Source organism: Dicentrarchus labrax, unplaced genomic scaffold (genome assembly GCF_905237075.1).
Source record: "Dicentrarchus labrax unplaced genomic scaffold, dlabrax2021, whole genome shotgun sequence".
In the NCBI taxonomy this organism is placed as follows: domain Eukaryota; kingdom Metazoa; phylum Chordata; class Actinopteri; family Moronidae; genus Dicentrarchus; species Dicentrarchus labrax.
In genome coordinates this window covers 947,480-965,322 of record NW_026136709.1, presented here as the reverse complement: position 1 = coordinate 965,322, position 17,843 = coordinate 947,480, and the positions used below count along the sequence as shown (strand labels likewise).

Sequence of the window (17,843 nt, the reverse complement as noted above, 5' to 3'; positions counted from 1 at the left end):
TTCACATTATTGACAAAAAACTGTAATCAGGTTCAGCCTTTAACTTCACAGGCAGAATTGTGTCAGCGTACAGTCCACTTGTGGCAGGGCTAATTGAAATGATGCACGCTGCTTGAACTGTCACCTCTGCACTCAAATCACTTTTGTGATTTTCAATTCAAATCGTTCTGGTCAGCAAAAATTGCAACGCAACCTAACCTTTCTTTATTTTCAGGTAAATCTTCTTTGATGAGGAATAACTGCCAGTGCCTTCTTACCTAAACACATACAGTATTTCACAGTGTTTTTTTGGGGCTTGTTATCATAGTTTTGTAATTTTCCTTCTTTCTTATTTTGGTGTGCATTTCAGTTTGTTTTTTATTGTTTAAAAAGGTTTTTTATAGATATGTGGGATATTTATCAGGGGCTAGATTTAATAAGTCCAGAATAAGTATTACAATACAAACACAATTACCTACAGTCATGTGGACATCCTGGTCTCAAATAAACAAATGCACCAATGCCTCCTCATGCTTGTTGCGTTTAGAAAGACAAAAAGTAAAGACAATTCCGGAGAATGGAAACCACTTACTGCATACTGCCGTTAGAAAGAAGTGCAATTAGCTCAGAATTTGCCTAATAAATAGACACATTATTAAACCATTGATTAAACCAATAATTAACAGCATTCAACATAAAACAACTTATCATCATAATTTAGTGTTTCTGTTGTGGTGACAAAACATTAACAAATATACATAGCAGTTTAAAGATGTCCCTGTGCTCTCTTGGGAATAATATTATAACCTTTAAGAAAAATGTAATATTAACAATTCCTTATGTGTCCATAAAAGCATATAACTCAAGAAACACAAGATAAAGTGCGTCATATGTTGACAGTGTCCTCTCAGTTCGGCATCAATATAATCCATGAAGATAAACTGTATTCCATACAAACTTTAAATGTTTTGCCAACTTGCTCAGTCTCCATTGGTTGCTTGCAGTTGGATGCAGTGTACTAGATTAGGTGCCACCTGTGTGCAGGACTTTTCATTTAATTTGAATAAAGTAATGTGTGTAAACAATTTTAAAAGATAACTCATTACATTTGAAATGCTTCAAAAACAGGAGATCTTAAATATATACATTGGTGAATAAGATGTTATAATATGTTATAATAGAGAGAGATCCTTAAATGTTCTGTGGGGTTGTAAAACAGCTGATGGAGTATTTTGTTTCCAACACAGAGCGACAAATGGAAAATGGGTTAGTGTGGATGCATTGAAGTGAAACAGCTGTGTGTCTGTCTAACGTGAGGATTATGCATGCTCTTATTATGGGAGTGGATGGTGAAGTGGATGAGTGGAGCACGTGGCAGGTTGGAGTTTTAGACCTGGTGACCACACTGGCCGGGTTATCTAAGTGGAGCGGATTTCATCCTTGCTCAGCTCAACCTCTCTGCTGGTCTAACACTGTGTGTGTGTGTGTGTGTGTGTGTGTGTGTGTGTACACACAACCTCACATTCATTGGGATTAACAGGCCAGAGAGGAGTAATTACAGCCAATGAATGACATTATCTTAAAACATTGAGGCTGAAGCGGATCAGCTCTCCAAAAAGACAATGATCTTTCCAATGGTTCATAATGTTCACTGGCTTCCAAAAACAATTCCATATTTTTTCTTCTGTCAGCCTTCTTTTAAACCAGAGTCAAACTATCAAGTCCATCATTAAGAAAAGGTCACTTCTGGCTTGGATCAGTCTGGTACACTGGTCTCTTAAAGGCACACATCCTCACAAAGAGAACAAGAGCAAAGTTTACAGCTCTTAGTTTATGGCTTCACTGTGCCACACGAGTGTGGCCTCTTCTCCAATGAGGACTTCCAGGCTCCGACCAAGTGAAGTGAAAAGGAATGACCGAGTGGAAGGAAGAGTCTCGATGATTGAGAGAGGGGAAGTGATGGGTGCGTGCAAGGAAGTGCCAGGCTGAGCTGAGTTCTTCCTCTGGCTCTGTGTTTACAGCCATACATGGGCAGTATATGAAAGCCAGCACATATACAGTACAAGGACAGAAACACACTGACTGCCGCTAAATGGAATGTGACACACACACACACACACACACACACACACACACACACACACACACACACACACACACACACACACACACACACACACACACACACACACACACACACACACACACACACACACACTCCCCTCTCTGAAGGTCTGTGAAAACTTCAACAACCCTCCTCCCGCTGCTGCTGCACACCTTCGTCTGCATTATTATCAGAGAAATGGGGGAGGCTGTGAAGGAGAGGAGTGAAAGAAGGGGGATGGGCGAGTGAAGGACAAGAGGAGAAAGAAAAGGAAGACTAAAGCTCTTTTCAGGAATCTAACATCGTTGGACCTTCATCTATATGTTAAAGTGATGGCTTTTAAAAATACTGTATATATATATTGTGTCCAATGGTCCCCGGAGAGCATTGTCCTTTCCTTGCTGAAGCATGTTTATCCTCTGTGCCCTCTCGCCTTCATACAAAGTTTGTTTTCTTGAGGGTGTTCCTCTCGAGGGTAGGTTATAAGAGGTGTCTCCCGATGCAGTTTGAATGATTTCTCTAAGTCAATCATCTTCTAAATGATGCTTCTGTAGTCAGCCAAATCATTAGTTACCTTCTCACAGGTTTCATCATTTGCCCATGAGTACCACACTCCTGAAATATAGATTGCGGAGGCCCTATTAATTACTTACATTAATAATAGTGTTTTCTCAAAAGATCCTTTGGGCAACCTTTAAAAATGTTTTGCCTAATATCCCAACTTCATGTCTATGAGAAGTGAGGTGAACATCACTCATGCTTATTAATTTAGGTTTAAATGACGAAATAGGTGTTCATCAATTACATAGCAAAACAGTCTTCCTTCCCCAGGAGTCATTTTTCTTTCTCCTAACAAATGTCGCAGCTCTGTCGTGCCTGAGTGAAGCCAAGGAACAACATAAAGGTCCCCTGCATTGTGTCTGAATGACAAAAAGCCATCACTTCAACTGATCAATTAAGCCCACAATGCCATGTATGCAATCCCTAAAAAAGGACTACAGACAGAAACAAGCCACGGAACAGTGGTTTAATGCTATGTGTTTTAACCTGGACTGTCAAGACAGTCCACACTGCTGCAAACAGCTCTGCTGTTTTCTTTCTTCCCACTCACCTTGTTCATCCTCCATTTTTCTACATTCATCTACTCTGTCCTATTGTTTCTATCCTGCTGTAAATAGCTGTTTTCATTCAAGCATCAGTAAGCTCTTTTTGCCTGCAGATTAATCAGATAGCATCTTATCATGTGGTTTGCTTCTAACATGGAGGACATTACTTCCCCGACCGCAGCTGATGTATTGTTATTACTGTGGTATCAAATGACAGACCAGAGAAACTTACAGGGTTGACTGCAGGTATCAGTCAGAGCCCAAGATGTTGTGATGGTCTAACTGTTTCAGGAGATGTTGACCTAAAATAAAATCACTGACTGTACATAATTAGTGTCAGAGCCTCCATGTCTGAGAAGTAGGGTCAATGAAGTAGTACCAGCGTTAAACCAGCATTCTTTCTCATGGCCAGCAGGGGGCAGCTCCATTGGTTGCAAAAAGAAACCCGGTTGCCTTTAATGTAATGACAAAAGGAGCCAACTTCTGACTTTCATTAGCTAAGTAATTGGTTTATGGTTTCAGTCTCTAGTTTCAAGTCTACTTCCATACAGCATGATGTTCATTTAGTAAATTATGGTCCCATTTAGCATAAAATAGACGATAAAGCAGGGTATGCTTTAGAGCAGGCTACCTTGTGATTGAGTCACAAGGTAGCCGTCATTCTCAGTGAGTCACATTTGCTAATTTAAGATTATAAAGCCAGGCTTATCAGTGCTGTGACATCAAGCTACAAACAAAAGGCAATGGCCACACAAACAAAAGATATTATTGCCAGACACTCACTCCTTACATGTCAGTGACATCTGGCTCCTTCAGTAAGGGTCAGCACCCTAAGGTGTGATCTTCTTGAGTCTGACAGGTCCTGGATCTTATCTTACATACTGAGCTTTTTAGGATAAGAGTCCAGAGCATTGTGAAGGAGCACCAGTGCAGGGTCAAACAATTCAGTCACCGAACCTCCTGTCAAGTTAGTCAGGTAAGGTAGTAAGTAGGGTAGTCACCTTACCTTGTCAATGGTAAAGGCACCAGTGTGTTTCAAATGGAGCTTGTCAGATTGCCATCTTTCTGGCACTGGATTGGCAGGCCTAGGTTTGCTCATAGCAACTTTACACAGCTGACAATCACACCCACTTTATGCAATGATTGGCCATGGGTGTAAAGTGCAACACCAATGCCTTCAAGCAGAGCCTGTCTGAAAGTCCATTTGAGATTGATTGTATCTCAAACAACATCAGGCTTTTCCACCCACCTTTGACTGTTGCCTTTCCGAAACAGATATCACTTTAGCAACACTTTTGCAATGGCTAAAACTTTGGAAAGCCTATGAGCACAGCTTGGGAAGACAACCCACTACAACTTACTTGAGCCATTAGGGGCCTAAGCAGCTACAAAGCTATAAGAAAAGAACAGCCTATCCCATGAGTTTGAAGAGGAGGTAAAACAGATTTAGGAGGGACAGGGACAGCACATAACTGAAAACTTGAGAAAGAATGGAACTGAAGCTGCCCTTGTGGCTGGCAGAAAGCAAAAACATTCAATAGCTGAGAGTGATACTGACATTGATTTCATGGTCTATCAATATTATAGCATCAGTGAAGAAGCCATTAGAACCAAAGGGTCTGGAGGGTCAGGCAGCTAAGGACAAGAAAGACTGGCAGAGACATGGGTAAATTCTGACAAACAGAGGGGATCTGCAAGAGAGTTAGACAGACTGAAAGGAGATATAGACAGCAAACTAGATGTACCTGAGGATATTAGATAGTGGAAGAAGTGAAAATGTGCCTGGGAGCATTGAGGAAGACAGTGAATGTTACACAAGAATTAGCTAAGACAGCATTTCAAATTCATTTAAATTTATCTGATCACCCTTCAGCATGGAGTCAGTGCTCTGAATGCAGTGAAGCATGGAATAAAGATCAAATTAAAATGACATTCAATAACATACAACGAAGGGTATACCAACTAGCTAGAACACCAAATGGGTGTTCTGCCCTAGAAATGTTGTGATACAAGAGCATTATAATTGGGCCAATTATGGACCAAACTGTAGAATATTTATGTAAGATTATGAAGCAGAAATCCCTACTGACTCCAGATCAGACAGAAAGTAGCATGTTGTTCCATGTATTCTGCCAAACCAATGCCAGTTTCAAAGTTGCCTGACCACGATTTCTATGTTTCTTAGTTAGCTTTTGTGATGTCTAACTCTGCAGAAACTGTATGTCTAGATACCACCAGAGTATAATTTGCCCAGGCTTGACATATAGCAGTTTTCAGCAGGAGCTACTTTCTAGCAAAGACATAGTTCAAAAAACTGCTGACAATGTTTTTTTGAGGATCTATTTAGCAACAGGGACAGAAAGAGACAATTCTGTTGATTTTGTGGGATCAAACTGGATGCAGGATTGGTATTGACTTTACTGTTCTGTAAGTGTGGCTGTGCAAAAGGACCCTCTGATCTGAATTGATGCAGTGGCAGCTATAGACATTTATCAACCTGTTATTTAATTGCCAGCATCCCTCCATCTTCCCATACACCCCTGATCCTGTCTGTGACTCTTTGTCTACCTGTCAATCAACACCGGTGGGAGCAGCCAGCATGTAGGCAGCTGTACCGTCAAACCTCATGTCAAACCTGCTCACTCTGCTCTGCCCTTGCCAGCAGTGATGGGCGAAGTGGCAGCAAGGCGAGAGCGATGCGTGCAATGAAGAGAGTGGCAGAAAGAGAAAGAATGGGAGTTTCAGCCTTAGTACTTCTCAGCCCGGGGGGGTCGACATGCCTCGCCATCAGAGGAAATCTATTTAAAGGAGAAAGACTTCTCACTATCGGCCTGCCAATGAGAGAGCAGAGATAGGGAGGCAACCTTTTCTTCCTCCTCTCCTCTTTCTCCAACAAAGACAAAGAGAAATAATTTTAGCATGCTGTGGAGTTGAGGTGCTGCCAAGCCAGCCACAGGGAGGCGGTTGATTACACATTGTATGTTAAATTAATTGTTTTAATGCTGCATTAGATATATGAAGGCTGATACAGCTTAGTAAATGATACACTGAGGAGAATCAAAGGTCATATACAGAGAAAAATAAATCTATTAGGTTAGTCACAAGATGGCATCTGACAACTGGTAATATGTTCGAAAAAAAACATAATTCAAGTTTAACTAACAACTATTACTATTACCAAGGCTGTAGACCAACATTAGAAAAAATAAACCATTACATTTGTTTTTAAAGCAATCACAGCAGCTACACACAACACTGTACTCGAGAGTGATAACTGTGAGAAAAACAGATGAGAGAGACATAAAAAATGTCATACATCATAGTTCATAAAAATGCAAAACAACAAAAATGTACAAGACTAAGAGTCTGCTGTGAAACTGGTGGAAACTTAGCCATGTTCTGTGTATTTTGATTCAGTGACACTTAAAAAATCCTGCGACACCTCTAGAATCAGGTGCACACCAAAAAGTCCGTCCTCGGGGGGTTAGTACATTGCATTGCTAAACATTTCGGATTGGTCGAGTATTGGCAGCATTTTATTTTAGCCACCATTTCAAAAATTCTGCAGATTCAAACCAGTTTTTTTTAATTCGTTGTGCTTCTACACATCACCGTGGAGTTAGAGAAGAAAGCATTCAACAGACTGACCGATGATTGTTCAGCTTATTCTTATATAGTTGCACACAAAAACATGTAAAAACACGTGCTGTTTTTTTAAAATGTCAGTGGACTAATTTGCAGAACATTTTAAGGTCACATAATTAAACACAGACAGCAACAGGCTGAAGGAACCTTTCTTGAAAAATAGTTCTTGGGACTAAAGGAAACATTGCTATGGAAGGGGTAACAGGGAAATGACACTGAATAATAGTATTAATCAAAAATCAAAGACACGAAATGAAATGGCAGTTTCACCCTTGTGTTGCAATAATCCACTTTCAACAAATAATTCATAAGTTTAGAAAGTAAAAACAAACACACCAATATATCCATTATAATTTACTGTTTAATCAATCAACGTTGAAAGATCAACCACTGGAGACCATTGATTTGTGGAAAAACCTCTCACTTCAGTTGCTACATGACATCATGTGCCCCTAAAACAACAACCACCACAGCAGTCCATCTCTTTTATGGAACACGCCGTGCTCCTCTGACATGACGTTATGGGCTGTTTGGAGACAACAATGCCATTAAGCAGAGTTAATTGCTCCTAGCACTTTACGTCGTCCTGTTCTGACACTGGAAAGAAGAGTATGTGCAATGTGTTTTCTCACTGGTGTTTAAGGTGATTCTTTGTGTAAAGCCTGTCAGTGGTTCAGGTTTAATATCATATTACCAATTCAAATCCAGTTTCTAACCATTTAACACACTTACTTCAGTTAAATAATCAATATTGAAAGAATCATTTTCTGTTGGGGGAGGAGCCAGAAACAGTTTTGTGTGTCAGTCTGATTAATGTTTACAACCTGACTATGAGATGTGCAGCAAAATATATAAAATGTTGTTTATATTTGTATCTGACACAAGCTTCTTGATCCATATACTAGAGGTCCTGATTCAAAACCATTAAACTGATTATCTTAAATTATTGATGAATGAATGTTTAAATGAGAGATTCTAGGATATTATGCAATTGGCTAATGGCCTCACACAGAAGTTTCTTCCCCTCAAAAATTTTTTTTCAATTTGTCTAAAAGTTTCATTTAAGCCATTGCAGAATTAATGCTAATTAGCTACAGCTGATATGTTTTGCTGCCAGTGACACTGCTCAATGTAACCAGCAAAAGTGACTGGCTAAAAATGAAAAGCCTGCTCACATTACCTAAAGGTTTTCTATATTGATCTTTGCCTATTAAAAAGAGCAAGGAGAGTTAAAAGGTTCACTAAGACATTAGTAAGTGTCAGAGTATTTTCCAGGGATGAAACGATTTATTGGTATCACTGACATGAATGTTGTGTTGCTTATTTCCAACTAACCCTAACCTAACTTAAATATGGAGAAATAATCACCTCTATTTTCCAGCACTGACACAAATTGCACATACACGCCGATGTGTACATGCTTGGCTATTGGCCGTTAAGTTGAGGATTTTTAAACTTTTATAAAACTGACTCAACTCTGTGTGACCTCGGCATCCACAGGAAACACATCAAGGAAAATAGTTCATTCAAAACTAATGAAATCATTGCAGTAGTTCTGAAATTTCATCTGTGCTGTATGTCGTGCATATAGCATATTTGACAATAAAGCTGACTTGACTGACTTGACTTCTTTGTTTCCCCTGTCCCCATCTCAACTACTTCAGCAGAGTAGAATACGAAGATGCCTCAGGCTGAATGGATGTTCCACAGCGACCTATTTCCCAGAGAGCCCTGTGCCTCCCATTTTTTGTGATGGATGCTTTTAGACATCTTTCCCTCCTCCTCTCACTGTTTCTTGCCCCAGAGATGAGGACGGTTGGCAGTGTGTGTGTGTGTGTGTGTGTGTGTGTGTGTGTGTGTGTGTGTGTGTGCGTGTTTGGGTGGCACAGTGTGCTGCACAGTTGCCAGCTGGCCTTGCTTTAATTCAAAGGCCCACACAAAGGCAAGTGTTAACACAAGCATGGCCCAGACACAGATATGTTTAAGCCCATGACCTCTGTGGCTTCATTTTGACATTATTACATAGTTATTGGGGCCATGCAGCACTGGGTGCAAGTGGAGGAAGTGGCATGAGTAATGGTGGTTTGGGGTCAAGAGTGATAAAAGCCCTGTAGGGGACGGGAAGCACTATCACTGGGAGAGAGCAGTCATGCTGTATGATGGTAAATCGATGAGAATGACGATTAAACACACGCAAGGTTCAGTACTAAAATCTACTTACAATATATGGCCAAAAGTATGTGGACAACCCTGTCCAGATACTTCACTGTACTTTTGGTGTGGATTTCTTTTGTTTCTGGTTTTGTCAACACATTCTCACTCCCAACTTCCCAAGTCCTGCAGCTTGGTCAGTGGCCCTCCGCTTTAAAATATGACACTTGGTAAATGGACCTGTACTTGTATAACCTTTCTAGTCTTCCGACCACTCAAAGCGCTTTTACATTACGTGCCACATTCACCCTTTCACACAGTGATGGCAAAGTCCATCGAACAGAAACTAACATTCATACACATTCACACACCAATGCACGGCATCTGGGAGCAATTTGGGGTTCAGTATCTTGCTCAAGGATACTTCGACATGTGGCACCAGGAGCCGGGGATCGAATCCACAACCTTCCGATTAAGGAACGAACCACTCTGCCTCTGAGCCACAGCCGCCCCACTTGGTATTCCTCTAGTGTCATTTCTGGATGCACAGGGCTGCACGGTCATGTTAGCGAGACTAAATCTACAAAGTCTGTAACTTCTGGTCAAGGTAGCAATAATAAATATGCAATGTCTAATTAGTTCTTCAAAATAAAGTTGCGTTGCGAAACTGTTGCAGTTTGGTTAGGTTTAGAACAAAAACTACTTGGTTAGGTTAAGAAACAGATAGAAGGTTACGTTATATACCTGTTACCTACATGAATAAATTGTGAATATGTGACGCACGTACGTATGTTTAAGTAAGTTTAACATTACAGCAGAGGTGGGGGGTAGTTAATATTAAATAAAAAATTTGGTCCCCATTTGAATTTAAGATGAGCCTCTAGGATTAACAACAATGATCGAAAGTAATGGGTAATGTTATTTACTGTTAGCCCAAGAATGATAAAGAACACCAAAAATATCTTCCTAAAGTCAGTAGGGCAGATTGTGTGTGTGGGTGGGTGTCACAGGGGCTCAGTGTTGTGCAGGAGACAGACGTCCTCCTGTCACTTTGCCAGCACTAAATGGAGGGACTTCTCTTTGGCCCAGCTCCCTCCAAAAGAAAAACAAAAAAACAACCTAAATCAGATTAAACTTCTTTTCTAATCTCCATCAGTGGAAATCTCCAGCCCAAACTCCCCTTTACTCCTGCTACTATCTATCAAAGGCAAAAATAACGAAGAAGAAATAAAAAAGTTAGGTATGTGTATTTTAAACAAAAAGTGTTCCAAAATGACCCATATAAGTGTTTTCTTATCTAATGCCACTATCAGCAGGTTGACACCATTTGGCAACATATTGATTTATATGAGAGTTTTCTGTTCTGCCACCACTATGAGTAAGGTTTACTTCAATTTAGGCACCTAAGGGCCTGAGTCGGCTTCAAACAAAACAGCAAAGCAGAAAAGCCTCCCTCTGCATCTTTCCGGCGATGGTATTGTAGGGGCTGCGTCCAAGTGTTTTTGTTACTTCGAGTGGAGCCATTTGGAACAGATACAGACACTTTTGCCTTTATACATGGTCAGGTGACACATCTTTCAAACTACTTTGTTTCAAGCAAACTACTCAATGTGACAGGATATACCTGCTCACCAACCATCCACTCTGACATTATCCCCTTGGGGTTTTATGGTGCCACGGGACAATATGAAAATTTCAGGTCACAGTCCTGGTCAAAATAATTTCATTTCTCATAGTATCATGATATTTATGAAAATATGCTTAAAGGTCCTTAAAGGTGTGTAACATTTAGGAAAATCTTTTCTCAGAAATGGAATATAATATTCATAGGTATGTTTCCATTAGTGTGTAATCACCTGAAAATAAGAATGGTGTTTTTGTTACCTGTTTATATCAACAGAGGGTGCGGGTTGCCTTCCATGGACACCGCCATGTTGAACCGCCATGTTTCCACAGTAGTCGGAGAAACCAAACATCTTAAAACACTCTTATTGTGTCACCGATAGGATAGCTCAGATAGAAACCTCATCTCCCTGTTGTTCTTTAGTTTGAAATCCATCAATTTCCTGGCCAAGCCGAGCCTTCAGCCATGGTGACAGGCTTAGGATTTTAAAAAGATGCGGGCTCCCACTTGTTACAATCAACAAGTCCAGAAGACTGTACGCTGGTTACAGCATTTTCAAGTCAAGCCATGTAAGAGTATTTCAAGATTATCCCAAAAATGCAATTCACCACAATATACTTACATGTGAGTGTATTGCACGATAATATCGCATATTGTTCCATCCCTAATTATAACATGATACTTCTAATGTCTTTGCTTCTGAAAGTGAAATTAGTGAAGCTGTAAATGATGGAAGGGAGGGCTTAGCACACACCGTTATCCTTTACAGACACTGATAAATAAATACTATACAAGATATTACGATTAAGTTACTGACTAAAAATGCAAATGTACAACATTTAAAGGACCGTGCCAGCTGAACTGCTGAATGAGCAGCAATGTCGGTAGAACTTGGATGTTGGATTCAGAGGTAGTGGGTAGCAAAAGACTACAATACATCATGCTACTTCCTGAGAGCAGATAAAGGCTGCAGTGTGTGTGTGTGTGTGTGTGTGTGTGTGTGTGTGTGTGTGTGTGTGTGTGTGTGCTATGGGCCCACAACTGAGAGTGAGACACTGAGAAATGAAGAAACATTATTCAGCCAAGGACACGTCCATATACACACTATATATCCATTGTGACTACGCACTTTCTTTATATGCGCTGTACTCTTCCAAGTGTGTGTACTGTATGTTAATACAGCAGCATGCCAGCACATATGCTTACTGGTCCACCTCCGACAGGCCAACAAACACTTGCTAATGTTCCAATGGGAATATTCAGCGATGCATCCAACCCTCCTCCCACTCTATTGTACATCTTCATCCCTCCTCCTCTCTGAAATGTACACACTCCAGCCTTTACAAGTTAAAAACCACAGCTCATCACACACACACACACACACACACACACACACACACACACACACACACACACACACACACACACACACACACACACACACACACACACACACAGCCTGACTGACAAAGTCGCGATGACAACAACTGGGAGTCACGATAAAGCTAATGTGATGCCATTTCAACGAGGCAGATCCTGGCTAAATGCCACAGTGTTATGAGCTAATATGTCTCCCTGCCTGCAGCTTTGGATTTCACAGCTGTACAAAGTCCTGAGCTAATGGCCAGCTCCTCTCCTGTTATTCCTGGTCCCTCCTCAGAAAGCTGCAGTGAACGCGGTCCCATGACAACAACAGGAAAATAGGCTGACAGGTAAAGTTGGTGAATGAAAAGCATGTATATCAATTGTGAGATATATAAGCACTCATGTGCATAAACAAACAGATCAGACACAAGCAAAGAGACACCATTATAAGACAATACAGCACTACCAGGCCTGCAGGTACTACCGATGAGAAATAAAACTGCTGATGAGGACATTGAATCTCTACAACCAGAATTTGCAGTATTTTATATAGAAAATGTGTGTGTATATATATATATATATATATATATATATATATAATATATATATATATATATATATATATGGGATTGGTTTCATTAATCATTCGAAGTACAAAACTCAAACATTTTACTATTTCCAGTTTCTTAAATGTAAGAATTTGCTGTTTTACAGTATATTTCTCTAATTGAGAGTATGGGATATTGGTCAAATGAAACAAATAATATGAATATGGCATCAGGCTCAGGAAACAGAAAAAGTGTTTGTAGTGCTGAGATCAAAACTATGGAGAGAACATTTGAAATCAAAATTTAGGTCAGTTTCATAATCTTTAATCAGATAGTTCCCAATTCAGATCCAAATTTAGCTCATTTTAGACTTACTTTTGTTCTTTAACAGCTGCTTGTGTACAGACATTTAATGTTTGTGAAAGATTTTTGTTAAGAAAAAAAACTTGCTTTTATATGTCTTGAAGTAAGATATCGAAAAAAGTATCATCCAGACAACAACCATTCAATTATAATAGAATCTTAGACGCATGTCATTCCTCCACTCTCTCCAGTCATTTCTGGGCTGTCACTTTCAAATAGACAAGCAAAAATACCTGAAAATATAGTTCAGTAACTCAGCACTGATTTTAAAATTTTCTTTTTCTAAAAAAAAAAGTCCTGAGAGTTGAGGATGGTCAGTCAGATTCTTTATATGTTACCTGCAGGCCACCATGAGTGCAACCGTTGCAAGCAAGCACATTACACATTTTTATTAGGTACACAGAATGTAACCTGTGTATCAGTTTAAATCAGTGAAAAGGAGAGCATAAGACTGTAAGGAAGAGGGCTGTGAAAGGCAAAGCTGTTGGTATTTTCTGGCTCTTTCTGCATGACTAGAAAAGGAAGCAGCTGGCCCACCCAAACACATCAACACAGCACCATGTCAGCGGGTATCAGCTAAACGGCTGGCATGACACACACACACACACAACGCACACACTTTACTTTTAATTTAACCCTAAATAACACACTAACCTCCTGGCAGTCTGCTGCTGTGCACGTGTGCTCAGCACAGCGTATACATCCATGCACAGACCTGTATCTGCATCTTACCTGTGGTGGAGTGCAGACTCTCCAAGCTCCAATAGCGAGACAGGACCCCCCTCAGCGTGCCGCCCAAGCTACCTCCTCCTCCTCCACCTCCACCCATACATCCACCCACCCCGAGACCTCCGTCCACCATGCTGTCCACCACTCCGCCTGTCGGGCTTCCTCCGTCCGAGTCGGACCCAGGTGACAGCCCCGAGCTGCCGCTGCCGCTGCTGCCACAGCTGCCCCCGGGTAAGGGCACACCCCCCTCTGAGCCCTGCTGGGTCCGCATCCCAATTTGGATGCGCGACAACAAGGGGGGAGATGAAAGTGGGCAGTGAAGAGGTAAGTGGTAATGAAGAGGAGGCAAGGTAGCTGAGCAGGTGGTTTATTCCCTCAGCAGGGAGAGAGCGCAGAGGAGGAGGAGGAAGGGGAGGAGGAGGCGGCCTCCTAGCTGATATCTGCTGCACTATTCGCTGAGGTAAGCTTCAGCTGTCAACTTGCTGCTTCCTCCTTCCACGCGCAGAAGAGGAGAGCTGTAGCGTTGCTCCTCTCCTCCCTTCACCTCTCTGCACTGGATCACTTCTCACACAGTGGCTGCCTCCTCTCTCTCTGCTCCTGTTTCTCTGGGTCTCTCTACCCATTTGCACACTGCTTCATTTCCTCACATTAACTCACAGTCCATCTCTCTCTCTCCCTCTCTCTCTCCGGGCTGACATCAGTGGGGGTCCTGCAGGGGGTTTCTGGAGTTCGACTGTGTCATTTGCCCGCTAGCGACAGCATGGACAGCTCACTAATGGTGCAGGATCCATTTAGGTGGAGACTGAAAACAGCCAGCCCCCCCCTACTGTGAGTTACAGAGAAGATTTTTTGGATTAAATTCCTGGGGATTTTCAGCCAAATTACGTAGATGCTAAGTATATATATAGCAGTACAGTACAATCCAGATATGAATAATACCAATACAAATGATAAATAAAATAAAAAAATAAAGATTGTATTACCCGACTAGAAGAGGATGACAATGGCTGAGTTATATGAGATTTTTGAATCAGAACAGGCTCAGTATGTTGGCATACTGATGTGTGGGCTAAACCTTATGTGTATAATTCCATCCAATATTCAGTAACTTTTAAAGGGTAAATGAACAGCAGGCTGAACAGCAGTGAAAAACTGTGTTTTACTGCCCTCTCTGGTTGAATGTTTTAATTCAGTTTCATCTCTGAGCACACCAAACAGTGATGTCACCATGTACTGAGTGAGAGAAATACAACTGATGAATATTTTTTAAGCTCAATTGTCCTTCCAATTATTTACAAATTAATTAATTCAATTCAATTTGATTAATAATCGAATCACCTGAGGGCTGCAGAAACAAGAATTCCAGCTGCTGTTAAGTTGCTGCCTCTACCTTAATACTAGTTATGTCCCTGTGACTAATTTCGCCATCCATTAAACAGAAATAAAAATTTAGACTAATAATTAATTAATAATAATTACACAACTTCTCTTAATGCTCACTTAAAGGATATATATATATATATATATATATATATTATATATAATATATATATATATATATAATATATATATATATATACGAAATCCACTTGCCACTAGATGTCGCACTCAAGCACAGCATCTCAGACCAAATGAGCTCTATGGCTGACCAGACTCACTAAAACACTAAGATCACCAACTCTCATTTGGTGGAAGTAAATCATTAATTCACTGACACAGACAAAAAAAAACAGCAGTTCCAGTCGCTCTACTCAGCTGCACATGGAGGGACTCACATGCACACACAGCCAGACCAGGTAGGCATAAGGTGTGTGATGTCATTCTCTGCTCGGGACACCATGATTCCAGTATATCTTTACATAGCAAATAGCTGTTTGCTGCTATACTTATATTCTCATATACATGTGTATCGAATATTTTATATTGCATACATCAAAATGTATTTTATACACCTTTATATAGGCTATATTTAATATGTAGCACAAAGCCACTGTTGTCCATTAAGCTCTTAGTCATGGTCAATGAACTGGCCATGGGTAAAACTGAAGCCATACACCTGAGGTTAACAGTGTGTGACTTCATAGTTGACTGTCGGACTCTTTGAGAGGAGACCACCATTACTGAGGGATTTCAGCCTAATGAAACCGCCTAAAAGAGAGATTATATGACAAAAAGAGATATATTACTGTACAGATTAACTCTGCTCTGCTGGGGATCAAAACCATAATGCATAGCATTGTGTAAAAAGATTAAAGTGGCTTTATCGTGTGTGTGCTGTCCCAAGTCCCAGCACAGTGAGATGGCACTTGTCTTATGATTCAGCTCACAATTCAATTTAGTCCATTGAATCTAATTATACTGAGGACATCTGCAGCAAGACCACTGACCTCACTGTGAGAGCATGTAATCTACTGCCTGACAGAGTGAGCTCACACTGTGTGTGTGTGGGTGTGTGTGTGTGTGTGTGTGTGTGTGTGTGTGTGTGTGTGTGTGTGTGTGTGTGTGTGTGTGTGTGTGTGTGTGCAGGCATGCCCTAATGTGCATGAGTGTCCCAGACGTGATGCGTTCATGGACCACAACTCAGGTGTGTACTGTCACTGAATGGATGATGATGGTAAGGCTAATGTCACTACAGCAGGACAGCTGTGTATACATTAGGAATGTCCAAAATGGTTTTAACAGGGCTGATACTGATATGATTATTATTCTAAAATAAAAAGAGAATAAAAATAAACACATAAAATTAAATGATAGCATAAAATGAAAAAATGCACATCCCTAAAGACTCTGATGGCTTGTATCTGTTTGCATGGATGTGTATGGTTAGAGGGACTTTCTGAGCTTTGTGTTTGAGTGAGAATGTACTGCAGCCAGCAGGTTGAATAAGGAACTGCAATGGTTCTGTTTTAATCCCAGACATGTCAAAACACTGCTCTCTCATGTAAAATTATGAGGCTGCACAGAAAACATAATGGACAGGTCAATGATTAATGTGTCGCTAGCAGCCCTTCAAGCTGTAAATTGTGTTCATACCCATGTAGTGCAATGTGTCTGTAGTTACAGCAATGTAACTGTCTCAGTTCCAGTTACACACAGTACAAATTCATCATAGATACACTGAGGTGAAAAATCATCAAGATTAACATTCATCAGTGATCTAATGACCTGAACTAATCAAATCTGCACTGATGTAATGCACTGCAGATTCAGCCTTTGTAGTTGTAATAGTAGAGTAACAATCTAATACACTGTACATGTATTATTGCTAATACATTATTTCAGTTAGGAACCTTCAGATCACATGAGCTGATTTTGGCATTATTTGTATTATTGCCTTATAATAGCACTTAAAATGTAAACATAGTTCATTAAATGATGTGCACATTACTATAAAGCATAATGGCACTTCATTTGGGAGAGTGACACCATTTAAATGTCCGTAATAGCAAAATCCGCACGCTGATTACACTATGATAATCACTATTTCTTAATCATCAACTGGGGGGACAATAAATTAAAACAAGGAAATTAGCTGGAAACTGGGACTCTGTACATCTCAAAAGTCTTAAAGTTTTAATTTCCTTTAATCCCCGTTCAAGCAGAGCGCAATGCAAGAATTAGCTCTATATGGTCCTCTGACTGCAATGCTGGACAGCTCTGCCCACAAAATAGAGGTTTCAACACCAAACCCATCACTTTTCCTACCTTCACCACTTCTCTCTCTCTCTCTCACACACACACACACACACACACACACACTGGTAGTAGAGCTGCCATGCAAGGCGGTGAAACTGCTTCTGCATTCTAACAGCCAGTGCACCACTCAACAACCCCAGATGAATCTGCAGAGTGCAGTATCTAAAATGCAGAAGACTGGACCAGAGTGGGTACTTACAGGAGTAGGAGATGCGTCTTCTCCAGCCCAGGCAGTCAAGACCAATGGGGGTGCTCTGAGAGAAGCAGTGGGCCTTAAGGGGCATCCCCCGGAAGACATCGATGAGCCCTAAGGTGAATCCAGCATCAGCCTGTGGTAGGAGGATTAGTTCAAATCACTGATATTATCACCGACATACATTTGTCTGCTAACATTAAATTAGAAGTGGACCTGTCAAACCATAAAAGACAATCTTTTACTGGATACAACAATGATGTAGATAAAAGAATACAAGACGAATGGGCATGCATGAACTAAAGTGCAGAAAAGAAGAGAGAAAATAGATTAGAAGGCC

General features: G+C 40.6%; 1 protein-coding gene across 6 annotated transcripts in view; it reads right to left on the bottom strand.

The window, feature by feature from the left end:
• The window catches only part of arhgef4 (Rho guanine nucleotide exchange factor (GEF) 4), a 127,444-nt gene that overhangs the window by 43,275 nt on the left and 66,326 nt on the right, over nt 1-17,843 (bottom strand). For 5 of the 6 annotated variants that reach the window (XM_051410209.1, XM_051410210.1, XM_051410213.1 and 2 more), the window contains one exon: nt 17,510-17,639. In XM_051410209.1, coding sequence (XP_051266169.1) covers nt 17,510-17,639 — 130 coding nt within the window. Of the gene's footprint in view, nt 1-13,617; nt 14,247-17,509; nt 17,640-17,843 lie in introns of those variants that run through there. The other variant, XM_051410214.1, reaches the window with a different exon arrangement.